Source organism: Trichosurus vulpecula, chromosome 1 (genome assembly GCF_011100635.1).
Source record: "Trichosurus vulpecula isolate mTriVul1 chromosome 1, mTriVul1.pri, whole genome shotgun sequence".
In the NCBI taxonomy this organism is placed as follows: Eukaryota; Metazoa; Chordata; class Mammalia; order Diprotodontia; family Phalangeridae; genus Trichosurus; species Trichosurus vulpecula.
The window spans coordinates 146,334,072-146,354,072 of NC_050573.1; the positions used below are offsets into that span (position 1 = coordinate 146,334,072).

Consider the following 20,001-nt stretch of genomic DNA (forward strand, 5'->3'; position numbering starts at 1 on the left):
TTTTCCCAGAAACCCCTCTTGCCATTTGGACTCCGGAATTCTGAAGCTCCCATGACTGGACACATCCATCTCAAGGACAATGTTTGGTTGTCTACACAGGAAAGGAAGCACAAAGCAGAAGAGAAAGCCAGAAGCCCAGGCCCAACCTTCACCTTGTGGAGCCTCCAGGCTTTCACCTCCCATGTGGGAGTGGTCACTGACTGTGGTGAAGGGTCATCTTTCCCCCACCCCTCACCGGAAGTCTCAGTTACATAACACTATCTGTAGGGCAAAGGGGAGCAAATTGGAAGTTACCTCAGCTTTCTAACTAACACAGCATCCCACCTGAGGGAAGGAGAGAGATCAAGGGACTACCCAGGTTTTGCCACATAACACCCAAGCACCAAGTCTTCTTGGAAGTGAGTGCATGTTTCCCTGGAAATGGCCTGGGCAACTCAGTGCAGCTCCATGGGGTGGTCTCTATAGTCCCATTCTATGGATGCTCCCTGGAGGTATACTCCAATTCAACTCTAACTTGGAGGAGAAAGACAGAAGATTGTGATTAGAGGAGAATCTGAGTTCATGGTCTTGGAGGTTACATAGTCTTTGGTGAAGGCCATTAACATTAAAGCCACTAAGGTTACAGAAGGGGTTTGGGGTAGAGAGGAAGACCATGAACCAAGAACTGAATAAGTGACAGGGAGAGGGACTTAGAGTTGGCAGATGATTGCAACAAGGATGTGAACAGGTATAAAGATGAAATGAATTTCAGATAGAAAGAAAAAAGTACGTGCTTAAAAATTAAGGCAGGAATTTTTGGAGATTATTCGCTTAGTTCCTTTCATTCACTTCTGAAATTTTAATAGATATTTTAGAAACAGGGAAGTAATAACATTAATAATCTGGGGTTTACCACTTACTATCAGTGTGACTGAGCAGATTCCTTAATCTCTCTGAATAGGTTTCCTCATTGAATATGCTCCCCATGACATCTGCACTACTTACCTCATATGGCCTATAGACAACAAAGCTCTCTATAACTGTGGAATTTAGTTAGCTCAGATAATGTATATAAAGCTGAATTTTTAAAAATGAGTGAATTACCATGATCAGATTTTTAGGCTAAAGAATTTTGAAAATGGGTCTGAGCTTCCTTTTATAAATTTCAAACTTAGTCCCATTTCTCTGCATAGGAAACTATTTTATAGGCATTCTTAATGAAGACTTTGCAATTTCTGAAATGATTTTCATGATTGAGAGATCCTAAGGTACTTCCTGACCACCAAAGACTAAATTATGTTCAGTAGCTTAAGTAAATTTTATTATCATTATTTGAAAGTTTTTAAGTCCATAAATACCATAAGGTAACTGAATTAGTCAAAATATTTAATTAACCAGAAAACCCCACTCTTCTACTGTGCTTGACAGAAAGCAGGCACTTAATAGACACCGGTTGAACTGAACAATAAGAAAACTTACTGTAAAAAACATGTGGAATAATCTGCCTGGTGTAAGATAGCATGTGAAGGAACTCAAGTTCCAAACCACGTCAAAAGGATCACATTCTTTGAGGAATAGATGGAAACAAGTCTTTCAAGAAGGACCAGGTCAAACCTTCATACCACTAATATGCATCAAATGGAAATGAGACACGTAGATAAAACCTTTTATTGTTATGCATGCCACAGTTCTGTTTGGGCTCCCAGCCAACTTGTAAAATCTGGACTCGTGACCAAACAAATTACAAAGTCTGCACCAGGACTAAAGAAATTAGGAAACAGAGCAGCCAAATTTAAGTGAATTGTTCAGGCAGCACATCAATGAATGCAAATTACAAAATAAAAAGGTAACCAGAAAAAAGTATCTTGGTGCTTTTCAAGGCTGTTTTTATATTTTAAGTTGTATCCTTACTCTAATCCACCATTTCACATGAAATACAGTTTTCTAGCCCTGAAAGCAGCAGACATAACTGACAGTCACTAAAGAAGATGGGTTCTTTGGTATGATTTATATGCATTTTTCTTTTTCTTTCATTGTACAGCTCTCTGATTACAGTATTACAAATAATTTTTTTAAGTTACTAAATAAAAAAATAGTAAATTATTCAAAATTTGAGTGGCTGTGGTCCCATTTTAATAAATGAGTTCTATGAATAAGTCAATAATTTACTATTTCATTTTATATTTCAAAGGAAGAAATGTCTTTGTTAAAAGCTAGAGGTAGAATGCTTTTTATAATTCATTTTTAATTTATGCAATTCTTAAGTAAAACTATAGCTAGGAACAGTGACTAGGTTAAAAGAGTTAAAAAGTCAGCATAATATTATTTTTTCTATAAACTTTTTTATCATTCTGGTTTTTAAAAAAATACTAGAAGATACATATGTGGACACAGTGACAACCTTTTCAAAGACAACCAAATCATATTTGAATATAACTCCATCATGGACAGCCCTTCTCTATGGTGTGGAATGGGATCTTGGGATCACAAGGATTATCCCAAAGGACTGAAGTCTCCAGCACATTCTACCAAGCTAGGACAGCTTCAATACAGAATGGCAACGTATGGGGGTTCCACTGTGTACTTTCTAAGGACCAGCTAAGCTACATTTGGAGACAGAGGTTTATCATTTGAAGGCTGGCCACCAGGAGATAGATTTTTCAGCCAATCAGACAGTCTAAGTTGAAGAGGGGTTACAGTCTGCATTGGTTCCAGGATGGCCCACAAATACAGAAACATCGCTTTTTTGAAGTCCACTACTTATTACCATCTATCCTAGTTAGACAAGTGAAAAAAGAACTACCAAAAAAGGGGAGGAAATGGGACAGAAGACATACAATGCAGTACCAAGTATCTTATCCTAGGGCACAGCTGAGAGAAACTTTCAGTACATAAGACCAAAGTCTTTACTTTCAATTTCACAGAGGAAGTAAATATGGTTGGATTTATAGACAAAAAGAAAAGGGGAATGTAAGTGAAAAGTAGTAAAATCTGTTTGAAAAATATGCAAAATATTTGAGACAATTCAAAGAAAAGAGTAAGACCAGATGGTTCTTGCAAAATGACTCTTTTGTTTCTGTTTTCATAAGCACATAGCACCCTGCTTTTTAAGATCTCTTAAGTAAAACTACAGGACTTCTCCATAATATTCATATTTTAATTAAGACTGATTACTGTCAGATATAAATAAGAAACTATTACTATGACAGTTGAAATTACTGTGTGCAACAACCCCAATGGGAAAAAAATCCTGTGCAATGGTAAACAGCAGACCCTTTGAGAAAGGCAGATTATTGCTTCCCATAATTGCTTTGAGAAACAGTAAGTAAAATTCTTTGAGAAGCCTGAAAAGCCTGATTATCTAGAATTCACATTTCATCTTTATCCAAATATATGCCACCTATTTCATAACCACATACCTTCATAGTACTGAAGTACTATGTACATAGTATGAAGTACTATGAAGTACAAGATGTCCCAAAAGTGTTAGTGCATATTAAAACTTTAGCTGCACTAAGACTTTTGGGATAGCCTGTATTTCTTTAACTGTGTCCATTTCATCTTTGCATTAGCAGTATAAAAATAGGTGTTGTGTCTTTCATGACACAGTAGTCAGATTTTCATGGAATTAAATTTTAAAAATCAACTAAGTAAATTTATTTCTATTATACTTTAAAAGGTCCCATTTTCAGAGTAGAAGAGAATGCAAATTTAGCTCAACAGTTTTACCAAAGGAAAGATGGAAACTATAAAAAGTGAATGTACTTAAATACACTCGAAATGAATCAATATCAAGTCAACTAATTAAATAAAAAGATGTTAAGTCTCTAGGGAAGACAATATATACAGGTAGAAGGTGAGCAGCAGATTGTAGAATGCGCGTACACAATCGTTCGCACATCTTCAATAGTCCAGACAAAGAGGGTGCCTTTCAAAGCCCAACTTTATCCATCCAACCAGGCAGTTTATAGCCCCAGCCCACAGCTATTCCCAGGACCCATTCATGGATGGAGAAATTAAAAAAAAAATAATCTTGGCTTAAAGCTCATAATGTTTTTTCAAGTTCTGTATGTCCTCTGAAGTAAACGCATGGTTTGATTTGTCTGAAAGGGCCTCCAACAGCTGTTCGGTCTGTTCTTTTTGTACTCTGCTAAGCAGTGTCAACATCATCTGAAAGATAAAGATGTTTACATGATAACAACAGCACAGTCAGCTGATATTTTAAAGATCAAAGCAGTAGCAACCCTGAAAGATGAACTTTCTCTTTTTAAAACCCATCAATTTGCATAAAGAGTAAGACATTTGGCAGCAGCTTACCACAAATCTTTCTGCTTTACTTAGATGTAAAAGATGCTGATAGACCAATTCGGGATCATGGTCAAGAAGGTGATTCTTTAGAGACTGGATGAGGAGGAGAAAAGTGTCTCCTTCCAGCTTGTTACTCAGCAATGCTGGCAAATCTTCTGGGTCTGTGATGGCCAAGAGCTTTGCACAGGCTTCTTCATCCTTCCTCATGTTTATGGCATTTAGAATCTGCCCAAATTCATAGGCATTGGTAGGTTTTGAGATGTGGAGTTTTTCCAAGCCCATTGCTGGAGCCCTGCTGCTTGCTGGTCCTTTCTCCAAATCATGGCAGGTAACCAAGACATTCTCTGGAGAATCACCTTCAGGCTGTTCCTCACTGCTCTCCATCACCTTCATAATGGAAAGAATTTAATTTTGACATTGAGCAACATGATACATTAACAGCCACACATATTAGCTCAACTGGTGTTTCCCAAACTAGTGTTTAAATTAAATATACTTTATAGAAATATGAATTTACAAAAATTAAAAAATCAGAACCAATGTATTTTAGCAGTAGAAGGACCTTAGAGAGACTAGTTGAAGCTATCAGTTTTATAGTCCTTTGCTTAAAGTCCCATGGGCAGGCAGCAGCAGAGCCAAGATGGACTAGAACTTGGGTCTCAAAACTCCCAGTCTATGACTATGTCCACTGCTCTCAACATTTACTTTGCAAAAAGATCAAATAATGAACTTCCTTCTTAGAGAATTTAAAATATAATATGGTCTATTAAAATTGATTTTTATGATACTTCAGGAACACAACTAAATTAATGATAAACAGGACAACTGCTTCTTTTACTTTATTGCTCTAGAAGTGACAAGTAAGATCTCATAGAGGGTGGTGTGTGTGTGTGAAGATATATATAATATGTATGTATATATCTATATCTATGTATGTATGTGTATATATACACATATATGTACATCTACACACACACATATATATGCATAGATAGATAGATACAATTGAAATACTTTAGAGAAAAGTAATCCTGGAAAATAAATCACAAGACTCCTTTGATGATTTTTCAGAACCTAGGGGCCACCTCCAGTTGTCCTGATCTATATCTTGCCCTTGGACCCAGATGGCTTCAGAGGAGAAAGCGAGGCTGGTGACTTTGCACAGCCCACCCTCACTTGAATCCAATTCACTTGCAAGTCATGGCGTCATCTCCTTGATGTCATGGTCCTCTTCGAGAATGAAGGACAAAACACACATTAGGTACCTAACTGCAGAACACTGTGCTAGGCACTGGAAAGAGATATGTTTAGCAAGACTGTTCCTGCCCTTGTGGAGCCTACAGTCTATGAGGAGGATAAGCACAAATATAGATAGCTATGATGCACATTATGTGATAAACTCTTCGTAAGAGAACAAGACAAAGTGCTGTATAAAGTCTGTGGAGAAAGGCTGTTACCCATACCATGAGTGGAGTGGGAGGAGGGGAAGATCAAAGAAAGCTTCATGGAAGAGACAGGGTTTGAACTGGGCTTTCAAGAACAGGCTGGAAGTTAGTACGTGAAGACAGGAAACGAACATGAAGGTGGAAGAGCAAAGGGTCTCCTTGTGCAGTAGAGCTACCACATTTGGCTGGGGGGAAGAGAGCATGAAAAGGAGTAATGTGAGAAAAGCTCTGGAAAAGTTGGAGGTGCCAAATTGTGGGGGACCTAGAACATCAGACCCTAGAGTGGGACCTTCCGTCAGGTGCCCCTGACGATGTCTAAACAGAAAAGAGACAGGACCAGAGAAAGGTGGGGTAGGAAGTTAAGGCAGGAAGCCATTCGTGTTGGAGGCTCCTATGGTAGCTTTCCACGTGGCTGGTGGGTGGAGATGCTGAGGGAGCCTCCTCCCTGTCCTCACTTCTATAAAGACTGTCACATGCTCCACCAAGGACAAATCAAGACTAGAAAGGTAGAATTTTAGGTTAGCTAAAGTAGGGAAGGCTGGTTTCGTTTTGTGGTAGCCCCAGAACCTTAAGCTTCAAAGAGGTCTGAGCTGACCTGGGTTTATCCCAAGTTTGCCTCCAGGACCATCAGGAGGACTATGTGAATCAGCCCAGGCTGGGGCCTCGAAGCTCAGCCATTACCTTGCCCCTGCCCACTCCCTTCCCCCATCCCTGCCCCAAATGATACTTTATAACCAAAAAGTTACTTTTCTTATTATAATACCTCTTCAATTTTTATTTTCCTTCTTTCTTTTTCTTGACTGTGTAGTGATATGTCATCCTTGTTATTAAGAACTATGGTTATCTCTTCCAGCTCTTTCTTTGCTTCAGAAACATTTGGGTCTATTAAGAGTACTTTGTTGAGATCATTAAAACTTTCCTGGTAATTCTGAAAGTCAAAGGGGGGGAGGGAGGAAAGAAGAAATACTTCTTATAAATCATGTAAAAACTGTCATGAGTTAGGAAATTGTGTGTGATATTCAATTTTATACACTTAAGTAGAAAGCTCAGAGGCCTGTCCTCATCCCAGCTCCCAAGGCTATAAATCTTCCACTTCAAAGAACTCATAAACTCAGGTGTGTGGGGCCAAAGTATTACATAGTATAACTTGGTAGTGAATTATGTGTGTTAATAATACAAACAGATTTGCTTCATGAAATCTCCCAGAGCTCAAATAAAGATGTGTACAAGCCTCGATGCTTTTTGCAGGCGCTTTCATAGAAATATGCTTTTTTTAAAAAGCATGATACAAATGCAAGGCATTTTCATATGGTTTTTTCACATTCTGTATTTTTATACGCATACCTTTATATATGTGTGTGCATGTATATATACATCTATATGCATTTTTCTGATTTGACTTCTTAAATTCTATCTGGTGCTTAATTTATGGGCTACAATGTAACAATATAATATAACAATACTGCCTGAGCTACATGAATTTAACTTCAAAGTTGGCTTCTTTTTAGAATTCAAATTCACTTCTCTTAATGGACATAAATATGTCGATACGTATTTAAGATCTATTTTAGGATCTTTTAAAATGATATTGTTTTCAGAAATTACATTTATAAAACATGTACACACACTCACACACACAAAGTCCCAAAGCAGTTTTAAGCTTAAGACTTTTGGGACACTGTAGGTATAAAAGCTAAAACAGCAATAATTATTTTGTAATAAATCATTGTTTGGATGCTTTTTTATCTTGCTAAAGAAAAAAGGCAGACGTTCACGTACCTCCTGCTTCTGAGGAACTGGCCTGTGTTCTCTTGGACCAGGAAAAATTATTAAGTTTATTGGATGGGACAGGGCAGTCCATTTGGGAAATTAAATACTGAACTGGTGTCAAGGCGGTAAATCCCAACACCTAAGTTAGAGCACCCAAAACATTTACACATTTATATCCATTATGAGGAAGTGAATTTGAACTCTAAAAAGATGCTGACTTTGAAGTTACTCAAGTTAAATTCATGTAGCCCAGATGCTACTGTTACACCCTAGCCCATAAATTAAGCAGATATAATATAAGAAGTCAAACCAGAAAAATGCATTATGGTCACATAACTCAAAAAACTAAGAAAAGACTAATAAGACAATTTATAGTCATTCATCCTAAGAGAGTACAAATTTCTGTTCTTCGAGTACCCTCAAGCAATGGCCTTTCCTGGGGAAACCAAACACATAATTCCTATCATCCTCAGCTAACAAAATAGATAAGCAAAATGCCTCTTTTTCTAAACTACCCCCCTTTCTCCTTACCCTCTACACTGGTAAATCTTCACTTAGAATTTAAAATTACTATAGAAGTTATTTTTTTTTGTTTATATCTGTGATTTTCTCAGTCCTGGGAACTGTAGCTGTGGAAACTGATTCCACGGATACAGGTCAGAGAGAGGCTGCAACTCAACAGTAACTTAGAACCTTAGAGAATCGCTTTGGGGCAATGTGTCAGTCACAGAGCTAGTATGTGTCAGAGGCAAAACTTAATCCAGGTTTCATGACTCCAAAGCCACGTCTTTGTCCACTAAGCCACACTGCCTCTTATTAATGTGAATATTGTGTTTAAAAGGCATCTTGTACTGAACATTCATCCATGATAGTAAGGAGGCGTTTTTCTGATGGTGACAAAGTATAGGGTTAAAGGTTGGAGCAGACAGAAGAGTAGAGATTATTTTACTTTTCCCATTGTTCACTGGTAATTGTACGCTCTCCTAGCCCTTTATATGCCTGCCTTTAAGAAGTACACCAGATCTGAGCTTTGGTAAGAGCCCAACCTAATAATGTAATCCTAGTTGCAAATTTCCCACCTTGGGTGGCTTACCTCTATTATTATAACCCGCCCAAGTATATTTCAACTATTGTGCTTACTGAAACCTACACTTGATTCTCACAATGAAAGCAAAAACTTAGTTCTACCTTCCCTATTATCTTGGAGTTTCTAAATTCAGATTATTATTCTGCGCTGGACAGAAACAAGGGTTGAGAGCTTGACCCAAAGTCAGATTTTTATCTACACAAATCAGTGGCCATGGCCATAGTGAAGGATTCTTAAAGAAGGGTGATGGGCAATTTTTAGAAGAAAACATGAAGGAAACTGAAGTTTTAACTGAAACCTACACCAGGCGTCATGCACATAATTATTCCAAAATAAGCAAATACATATAGTGAGTGGCATTCAGAAAACAAAGAGCAGAAAGGTCACTCAGACCTCCATCTAGAAATTTGTTTAAAAAAAAAAAAGTGACAAGAGCCGGGATGCTAAGAGCAGCACTATTGAGAAACTCCATTAAACACAAGCTTTCTGTGGGAGATTCTGAAGATGTGTTGTCAGTTTCATGGAATTCATTTAATTTCTGCAAATGTGATTTCTGAGAACAATGTCAATTTAAATGATCTTGAAATAGAACTATTATCAAGACATCTTTTAATATGTTCCTAGTTTTTGTTTGTTATACAACAGTTTCTATTTTTAGGCAGATATATTCTAATATCACATAGAGTGAATGCAAAGGAAGAAAAATATAACATAAAACAAAAATCCATCTTTCCTTTAAGCTAAATGTTACTTTAAGATGGGCTACAAACTTGTCACCTCACCTTTCCAGCATCAAATACGCCCAGCTATGTTGGTCATCCACTTAGAGCCTTAGATGTGCTCATGTTGCTCTCCCTACCAAAGAGAGACGTTTTCTAATCTCTTCTTTCTCCTCTTTGATCTCTCTCTGTGTGTTACTGTCTCTGTCTCTCTGGGTCTCTGTCTCTCTTTTAACCTTTACTAGTGGCACTTATGGACATTACTTAATAATGTTGGCGGTCCTCAGTAACAGTTTGCTGACCCTTGCTAGTTGTGTTTACTTCAAGTATGATAAGAATTAATTCAGCATAATAAACTAAAATCTAGGTATGAAGTCATAGGATATTAGAGTTAGAAGGCACTGATCATTAAATCCAAATCTGTCCTTTTATAGATGAAACACAGAGATGTCAAATTGCCTAGTTCAAGATCCCAAAGCTAGTTAATACAGAGGCAGACGCAGACTGAAGGTCTCTGGATTTATAATTCATAGTAAACTGCAACAGATTCTTTTTACCTCTGGGATTAAATATAAACTCCTACGTTTGGTAATCAGAGCTCTTTAGGATTTGGCTTAAATTGACCCTGCCCACCTGATTGTCCATTACTGCCCTCCATGAACTCTATGGCCAGTCAAATTGGCCTTCTTAGGTTGCTTCTACATGACTCTCCATTTCCCTCCCCATGTCTCTCTGCAATAGCTGTCCCCCATGCCTGGAATGTAGTCCCTCCTCATTTCCAGGTTTCAGGAGCCTTAGTTGCCTTCAAGGTTTTAAGCTTTTCCAGATTCTCCATGCCGCTGGGACTTTCTCTGCTGTCGAATTACTTTATTTTGCATGTATATTTTTATGTACCTACATATGTACATGTTTATCTCCTAAATAGAAGGTAAACTCTCCTTTTTATTTCCCTCCTTCCCTTCCTCCTTTCTCTCCTTTTGTATCCCCAGTGCATAGTATAGACACTTAATAAAATGCTTATTGGTCAAGTTATAATTTAATTCTTTTTTCCCTCTGTTAGAAACTATATTATTTCATCTTTCCCATGTTTTTGTTGATGGTAGCCATTTGATTTGTTTTGAAATAATCCTGTTTGGACATTCATGGAGTCATAAATTTGGAGCTAGAAGGGACTTCAGACGTCATCTCATCTGACTTGCACATGTAATAAAAGGAGAAGCTGAAGCTGAGGGAAATTCAACAACTTTCCAAAGATCACAGAGAAAGCAGCAAAGAGCAGGGTGAGGATTCTAACCCAGGTCCTCTGATGCTCTCTGCCATGCCACACTGTCTTCTAATGCATGTTCTTTCCCCCTTCTCTTACCTTTAGTCCTTTGTGAGCAAGACCTCTCCTATAGAAAGCTTTAACATTAGCCTCTTCTATCTCAAGAGCTCGATCACAGTCCTGTTTTGCCTCTTCAAATTGGCATAACTTCAAGTAACAAAGAGCCCTAGTATAATAAGGTAGGGAACATAGCATCATAAAAGGCAGTGACTCTCAAATATCTTCATACTTCATAATCATGAACGCTAAATAGAAGCCAGAAGTCAGTGACTTGAGGCTTCTGTGTGGGAACATTATAAGAACTTGACTTTTTATAGTCATTGAAGAATGAGGCCTAGTGGTTCTTCAATGGATGAAAAAAGAAAACACAAACACAGTGAATGGCGACCATCTGAAGAACTCGTCTGAAAAGGCTTGGGGAAACAAAACAAATTCTCCCCGTCACTCTATGACAATTTTAGCTGCCGTGACTATCTTGTTTCCAATAGAAAGCTCAGTGATTGTGAACATCATCTGGGACACTCATCTAGAGTGAACAGAACTAGAGAGGTGTGAAAGATGACCACAAAAGAGTTACTGATGGGAGCAGTAATGATCTTTGTGAACCTGGTAACAACCCCCAGAAGCTTTGTGACTCCCAAAGGAGAAACACTGAGTTAGAACGATTTATATCATTAAACAGAGGCAGCTAGGTGGTGCAGTGGATAGAGCAGCAGGACTGGCATCAGGAATACCTGAGTTCAAATCTGGCCTCACATACTTATTAGCTGTGTGACTCTGGGCAAGTCACTTAACCCAGTTTGCCTCAGTTTCCTCATCTGTAAAATGAGCTGGAGAAGGAAATGGTAAACCACTTCATTACCTTTGCCAAGAAAATGCCAAATGTGGTCAGGAAGAACTGGACAGGAATGAAACAACTGAACTTGTTGTTAAACCCAGAGTCACAAAAAACAATAATATCAACTTCTTCTACAGGGATCTATGGTCAGCATTAACCCAGTAAAAAATCCCATTAGAGGTTATGGGTCAGACCCAAATTTACCTGTTTGTGTATATGACACATTCATCAGGATTTATTTCCAAACATTCACTGTATTTGTCAAGAGCTTCTTTATATTTCCCTTTCTTTACAAATTCATTTCCTTCTTCCTTAAGAGCTGCAAACATCTCTTCACGTTTTTCACCTACATGGGAGGAAAAAGGGAATCTTTTCATACAGGTAGCTCTAAGGTTCTAATGTTTGCCAACCTAGTTCAAGTTAACCTAAATGCTGTTGCTCTCTTCATGTGAGTGTCCATGCTACGTGGCAAAAAAATACTGGATATGATAAAGTACAGTAATTGTACAGTTAAGGCTACCATGAGTTCTTAAGATTAAGTACCAGGGCGGACTTCAAAATTCATTTGGTGTGTTCACACAACTTAATTTTTCTCCACTGAGCATTTAGGGAGGTCTAAGTCACCACAGGGTGACAGAGGCAGAGGGAACATGAAGAGGTTTGGGAAAGGTCAATGATACACCAGACATGATTGTTAACTCAATACCCCAAGGTATTGATCTCTGTTTCAGCCATGCTTTGCAACATCTTCTCGCACCATCTGGTGTGGTGTCAAGATGATGCTCAAATACTGGGCCTCAATCAAGTTCTTGAGGACTTGGAAATTTTAATAAGTTTAATTTTAAATGTTATTCACAGATTGTCTATCCGACCTACAACCTGAACTACTAAAGTTTAGGACAATTACACTACCATGCGCAATGTACTCTTTTTTCAGAATGTGTCACAAAATTTTAAAATAGCTATAAATAAAATAGTAATTTGCTTCCTGGGGCCAAAGAACTGAAGGTCACAGTTACTGCAAGAAGAACATTCACTACTCATTACCAGAAAGATTAAAAAAAATCACATCTATCATACCTACAATCTAAATGATTAAAATTTAAAAAGTTTAAAAATGAGAATTCATCAAGACCCCATAAACTTATAATGTGCTAAAGAAAACCTAGATTTGAAAAAAGAACAACAATAATTCAAACTTTGTACTATATGTTTGGCATAGCTACTAGAAATGAAGGGCAGGATAGTGTGGTAGGCAGAGAGCTGGCCTCAGTGCCAGGAAGGCCTGGGTTCAAGTCCCTCTTCTGAAACATACACGCTGTGGGACCCCAGACAGGGCACTTTAAACCTCAGTGCTCTAAGCTGCTCTGGAAGACAGTAAGTTACAGGGAAGGTGGGGATCTACATCCTCCTTAGCAAGGAGGAGATCACTGCACCAATGATTATCATAGGTTCAGTCCCTATCCTTCTGGAAATAGTGGTTCAGGCATTTTGATGCAGGCATCCATTTCTTTTTCCTCCAGTACAAAGGGGCCCTGGTTCAATGCATTTCACACCTCACATATTCCATACCTCACACCCTCACATTTTACTGAGATCATTCATTGAGCACTAATGTGTGCTCTCTCTCTCTCTTTCTCTCTCTCTCTCTCTCTCTGTCTCTCTCTCTCTCTCTTTCTTCCTCCATCTCTCCCTTTTTTTCCTTTTCTCTCTCTCTCCTCATCTTAAATCTCACTTCTTCTACTAGGCCCAGGTCTCTTCCAACCATAAAAACTGTCTTTCACCAGACATTGCCATCATCTTGAGCTTCTTTTCATAGCCAAACTCCTAGGGAAAATCACCTATACACTCATTTTTAAAGCCCTAGCAATCCAGTTTCCAATCCTGCCACTTGAATGAAACTCTGCTTTCCAACATTGTCAATGAACTTTTGAGTAACCTATGCAACGGCCTGTTATTAGTCCTGACCCTCCTTGACACCTCTGTAATACTTGACACTGCCAACCTCTCCCTCTGTCTGGACACTCTCTCTTCCTGGGATTTTTCTGATGCTACCCTCTCCTGTTCTCCATCTGCTTGTCTGACTTCTCCTCAATTAGCTGCTGGATCATCTACGTTCTGTTCCCTATGCATGGGCTTCTTGTGTTGGGTCTTGTGTGGTGATCTCATCAACTCCCACAGGCTTAATGACCTCTGGCAGAGGATTCCCAATTCTACACATCCATGTTTTCTCTCTCCTGAGCTCCAGTCCAGCATTTCCAACTGTCTGCTGCTTCCTATCATCACTAGGATAAAATACAAGTGACTTTGCTTGGCAGATAACCAGACTCATTTCACATTCCAAGCAAGTTGGTCAATTTCCTCTGATCCCTGTACATGGCATTCCACTTCACCTCTGTTTGCCTCAGTTTCCTCACCTGTGAAATGGGATAATAATAGCACCTAAGATCAAAGGAGACAATATTTGCAAAACATTGGAACAGTGCCTGGCACACAGTAGGCACCTAGAGATTTTTTTTGTCTATCCTTGACGGCATCAAATCTTTATCCCTTGATTTTGGAAACAGCCAAGAATCATCTGGAACCAAATTTGGTAAATCAAATTTAATAAGACCAAGCTGGATTATCATACTTTGGGTAAAAAAATAAATCCTGCCTACAAAGTAATTAGCCTGATTTTTGTAAGCGTTGTAACTTTGATTTTTTTCCCAGGACTCCCTAGCAAAGATTTATATTTAGACTGAGGACGCAATAATAAGAATAACAGAACTGAACTCCAATAAGGAAAGCGAGTAAGATGGTACCAAGCTGCACTAAAGGAGTTTAAGTCACCAGGCCCAGATGACCTACATCCCACCGCAGAGAAATCACATACAGACAGGAGTTGTGAACCACTATGATTTAGTGGTTTAAGGAACCATGGCAGGAAACTTAACTGCAGAGAGGAAAATATTGCCTTGATTTCCAAAAAAGGGAAGAGGGTAGATACTTCAGACTACAGACCAATGAAGGTAATGTTGATTCCTAGTAACTCATAGAAGAGATTATTAAAAGGAAGGTTTGCATAAAAAGGGAGGTGATCACAAACAGCCAGCATGGATCCCATAAGAACAAGTCATACCATGTTAACCTCATTTCTGTTTTTGAAAGGGTTATTAGACTAGAAAATCAGGGGAACGCCACAGACAATAGTATATTTGGATTTCAGCAAGACATCTGACAATCTTACATGATATATGAATAATTATTTTAAAAACACTTTGTTCTTAACTTAAACACCAAAAAAGAGCATTTTCCACACATAATAGAACACAAAAAAGGGAATTCTATACCAAAGCACAAATCACCATTTCATACTGCTTACTTCTTAAAAATGTATTTGATAAATTCCACATATTACTTTCAAAACTGTCCTGTTTATCTTTGCTTCCTTCTGAATTTCCTTCTGTTCTCTTCTGGGTATTTTAAGAACTGTTATAATGGTCCTCTTTTTTCTTTCTATTCTTTGCATTTTGATATACTTGTCAACCAAGTAGAGTGATCCAATTCAGCAAGCATTTATTTAAGTGCCGGACACTGTGCTGGGCTCTAGGAATACAAAGGCCAAAACAAACAAAGAAACAAACAAGACTGAACTAAGCCCACAGTAAGGTGGTTTTGGAACTGGTTCACTAACTGGGCCCGCAGAGTGATAATTAACAGATCAACGTGAATCTAGAAGACGCTGAGATTCTGTCTCTGGCCCTGTCCTCCTCAAGCTTTTAACAGGGTTCACAGGTATGAAAGCACAGATGTCAAGCTTATTAAATTCACAAATGACACAAAGATGGGAGGAATGATAACTAATAGACTAGGTGGCAGTACTGGTATCCAAAAAGATCAAGAAAATCTGGAACAGCTAATTGGATCCTAACATGATAAAATCCAATACACACCTCAGATGTAAAGTTCTACCCTTGAGTTCCAAAAATCAGCTGCACAAGGTCAGGACGAGGGACATGGGAGACAAAAGTGGCCATAGAGAAGAAGTAATTCATGTCCAAAAGGTCATAGCAGATCCAATGGATGGAAAACCCAGAGAGTCAATAACATGATGTGGGAGTCAAAAGTGCTCATGTAAACTTGGGCTACAATAAGAGAAGGCAACATTAGGGAAGAAAGTAATTCTGCTGTGCTGTGCCTTGGTTAGGACACACCTGGAGGATTATGTCTAACTCTGGGTGCCAAAGTGTGGAAGGGACAATGCCAAGCTCAAGGGCACACATAGAAGATGACCAGAATGGGGAAGGGACTCAAAACTCTGCCACCACATAGGGATCAGGAAATTGGCCCTGAAGGCAATTCCAAAAATGGGCTGCTAGGGGGCAGAGGTGATGGAGCATTGGACTCAGGTCAGGGAGGTCTCAGGTTTGAATCTCACCTTAGACACCTGTTTAGCTGAGTGACCCCAAGCAGGCATTCAAGATTTTTCAAGGCCCAGTTTCTCCAGGGTTGTTGTGTATATCAAATGAGGTAACAGATGTAAAGTGCTCTGCCCACCTAAAAACACCCTACACATGCCAGTTGTTATTTTTATGCATTCCAAAAATCTTTTGCCTGACAGCATCATCACTGTTCAGCCTCCTAAGTTGACTGATTTGAAAGCTGATAATTAAATGATCATACAAATATAAATACTATAATATGCATATTAAAAAAACAAAACCCTTCTATTCCTCTAGTTTCCCCTCATACAAGGGCTGATTTTGGATTTATGTACTACCATGAATATAGCAAAGAACAGTATTTCAATGAAATGTGTTTTGGCTTTGTCCTAGAATAAGGCCTTGCACCGAGGGATGGGTGAGGTCCTAAAACATGACATGCATACCTGATTTTTGATGGTGTCCAGACTCAGTAGTTCCATTTTGCGTCGTCTGCACTGCAGGACTTCCTCCATCTAATCTATGTAACTGAACTGAAAAGGGAACAGCTGGAATTGGTGATAGTTTTTCCCTCCATGTTGGGCCATCTTGATCTATTAAAGTTCTTGTTATTCTAAAAAAGGAAAAAAAGTTGTTTTCACTGACCATATAATTTACTTCTTCAATATCACAAAAGACTTTACCCCACAGTAAAATTGACAAATGTTTTGAAAGCTTATGATGCTGCTCAATACGTTCCTTTGGGCAAAACACATAAACCCAAGTTGTTTTCAGCCACTGTTGCCATCTAAGTACACAACAGACTAAAGAGGCTTCAGAAACACAAAATGTTGCAGTGAGTGCCAAACTACTAAATAAAATTGATATAATTTTTATTAAAAGAAAGTTTTTTCTCACTAATATATTACTGATTTGGCCACAGGCACATTTAAAAGCTTACTTTTTTAAGAGGTGAATTGCAAGACTGGCATTTAGTAGACCTGGGTGAAGGTTTCCTTCAACATTTAATTATTATATAAATTAGCCAAGTTTTATTCTTAAAAATAACCAAATCCACACCAGCAGTTTTAGATCCTAACTGTATAGTGAGTGGTTTAAAATAATAAAACTGTTAGGAGAAATAAATGTTACATAGTATTCACTTTCTCTTAAAACATTCTGATAGTTAATGATATTCTTACCTTGTATTTTTAGTCTCTAAAATTATCCCAGCTATATTATTTATACATTTACAAGGCACACAAAATAGAGAACGACATACTCCCATAACACACTTTACATTTGGCATTTACTAGTGACTATAAGAAAAATACTAACATACTTTTAAAAATTCTAATATACTTTTAAAAATCATGATCTTTGGGCTTATTTCAAATAAATTGGAAGACTTCCCATTTAAGATTACAAACCAAAATGGTACCCTCTCTTAGAATAATGCATTTCTAACCATACATGGGTAACAATAGTTGTTGCCCACCTGACACTAATGTGATTTATTGAGAATTAGTGGGATTCACACGATTTACTTCAGATTGTCAGCTTCATGTCAGTCTCTGTATCAGAGATCTTGTATTTACTTGTGTTTACACATATACTTCAGTGTAGAAAATAAATAAAAACCATCTCAAATTGCAGATGGAAAAGGAGCTTTAGAGAAAGAATTTGCAAGCAAAAAAATGAATTACCAGCAGAGAAGAAGGAAGAAGCAGCTGGAAAAAGGGTGATGTGTTGCCAGGGAGTAAATAGCTATGTGCAGGGAAATCTAGAAACATAAGAAATGCCTAGAGAGGAAGAGAGGAATATGGTTAAAAGAGGACAAGAATAAAATGAACATGTATTTTTTTTAAATAACTGATGGTCAGTTTCCCTTTACTGAAATTTATTATAGCAAAAAAGCAAACAATTATGAAATTAACAAACAATTATTGAAATTAAAAAATAATTTCATCTGTAATTGGGCATATACACTTTCACCTTTATACACAGCTAAGTCCTCTAACAAGATTACAAAATTATATAGCCACAAAGAGAATAAAGCCTTCAAGACTTCCTAAACAGTAAGTAAAAAGGAATTTTTTTTAAAAAGGGGGGCCCTCATCAATATAAATAAATACTGGGAAAAAATGTAGAGATATTGGAATTTGACTCTGTGTGTTCCCCCCTCTAATCTATCCTGCCCATCACAGCCTGACAAAATCCAAAACACTACTTTTCTCATGTCCATCTCCTGCTTCAGAATTTGGTCGTATGGTATGTTGGAAGGAGTGAGTGTTAACCTAGGATCTGGTCAACTCAGTTTTAATCCCAGCTCTGTCCCTTATTAACCACATGACCATGGACAAGCCATTTGCCATCTCTGTTACTATCTCCAAGATTCAACTTCCTCTTCTCTAAAAGAGGGCTAATAATTTTTAATTTATTAATTTTATTAATTATTTTTATTTTATATATTTATAGATACATTTTATGATATATTATATAATGGTATAATATATATTATAAATACTACATTATATTTTATATATTTTATTAATTTAATAACTTAAATAATTTAGCCCTACTCACCTCCTAGAGTTGTTGTAAGAAAAAGACTTTTTAACCTAAAAAAGTTAAATAAATGAGTCCCCTAACCACTTTTTATAAGGAGAAGCTATTTTGTCTTTCTCAGAATACTTTGAGTTCCTTGAGGCAGGAACAATATTTTTGCCTTTTTTTGTGGGACAAGGTAGGCATTTAATTAATGCTGATTAACTTGACTAATAATATACTACTATCATGTGGTGGTGGGAAGATCTGTGAGATTTTTAAGCATTACAGAGGAAAAACATTGACACAGATGAGAAACCACAGGAATATTTAAAGGTGTTTGTGATTATATCTATATAGGATTTAATCAGAAAAGAGATATATTCTTTGTTGTCCCTTCCCCACCAAAAAAGAAAGCTGCACCAGTAAAGACTTAACTTTTGAAATGGATTGTGAAACACAGGATCACTGAAGATGGCAGAAGTGGAAAGTAAATTAAAAGAAATTAAAAGAAAGTCAGTAACCAAGTCCCAGGCAGAGACTTTCTTTGATTAATGCAGAAAAAAGAAGTTGGAGTAGTAATAGTAACATTACTGTGATTTCAACTACTCTCAGCAAGCATACAGTTATTCTACTTTCCTTGAAAAACTGTTAAATCTAAAATTCTGTGATATCCAACTTGGAGAATCAATTAAAAGCAATTAAACTTAATTAAAAATATACTAGCCTTTCTGCAAAGTACAAAAATTAGCTTACCTGTTAATGCTGTCATTTGCTGCCTGTATTCTGTTGTCTATCTGCAATACTGTTTTATAATCTACATATGCTTTTCGATACTGTTCCATGGTTTCATATGCTACAGCTCGTCTCAAGAGAGGTTTTATAGAAAATGGATGAAGTTCCAGGGCCCTAAATGAAAAGGAAAAATTACAAGATGTAAGTTAAAATATTTTTAATTTTCAAAAATGAAATTCAGAATGATTATACAATGTAGAATCATGTCCTCAAAAGGGCACATGGCTGCAATTTCCTCTTAGTGGTCTGATGGCATAGCAGAAGAGCGAAGTCAGAACAGGGCATGAATAGCTAAATACAAAATGGAATTTACAAAATGTTATTTAGAAGCCAATTCAAAACCACATACTTTGCCATTTCATTTATTTTTTCATTGTTTCACGTTTGTCAGTTTTGTCTCTTCGACTAAAGGCAAACCCCTCAGTCTGGCACTTCGCCACAGTCTTGGAAATCAGCTGTGTCTACAGCCAGCATTCAACAGAGGGCAGGAAGGAAACAAACAACTCAGAACAACAGTTCTAAGGCCCTACCATGTAGAGGGCATTGTACTGCACATGAGGGAGATACTGAATTTAGCTTTCATGGAGTTCACAAGTCTCCTAAGTGGACAAGTGCCCAGGTAAGCCTCTAAGCTACAATACACAACAAGACACAATTGGATTAAAGAGTTGCAAAATAAATGCTCCATTACAAAGTAGACTTGGGCAGTCATAAAATTACAAAACAATAGGTTAGCAAGTATAAAGAAACATACCCACAAACTGAATAAATAATAGGGCTGGAAGA

The 20,001-nt window shown here is 37.6% G+C and overlaps 1 protein-coding gene across 1 annotated transcript in view; it reads right to left on the reverse strand.

Annotated features, from left to right (window-relative positions):
• Positions 1-1,628: 1,628 nt before the first annotated feature.
• Positions 1,629-20,001, reverse strand: part of SPAG1 (sperm associated antigen 1) — a 68,447-nt gene continuing 50,074 nt past the window's right edge. The window contains exons 12-18 of the mRNA XM_036740516.1: positions 19,177-19,329; positions 16,341-16,507; positions 11,675-11,816; positions 10,672-10,798; positions 6,496-6,660; positions 4,297-4,674; positions 1,629-4,149 (exon numbers count right to left, since the gene is read on the reverse strand). Of these exons, the coding sequence (XP_036596411.1) occupies positions 4,018-4,149; positions 4,297-4,674; positions 6,496-6,660; positions 10,672-10,798; positions 11,675-11,816; positions 16,341-16,507; positions 19,177-19,329 (1,264 nt within the window). The 3' untranslated portion in view covers positions 1,629-4,017. The remainder of the gene's footprint in view (positions 4,150-4,296; positions 4,675-6,495; positions 6,661-10,671; positions 10,799-11,674; positions 11,817-16,340; positions 16,508-19,176; positions 19,330-20,001) is intronic.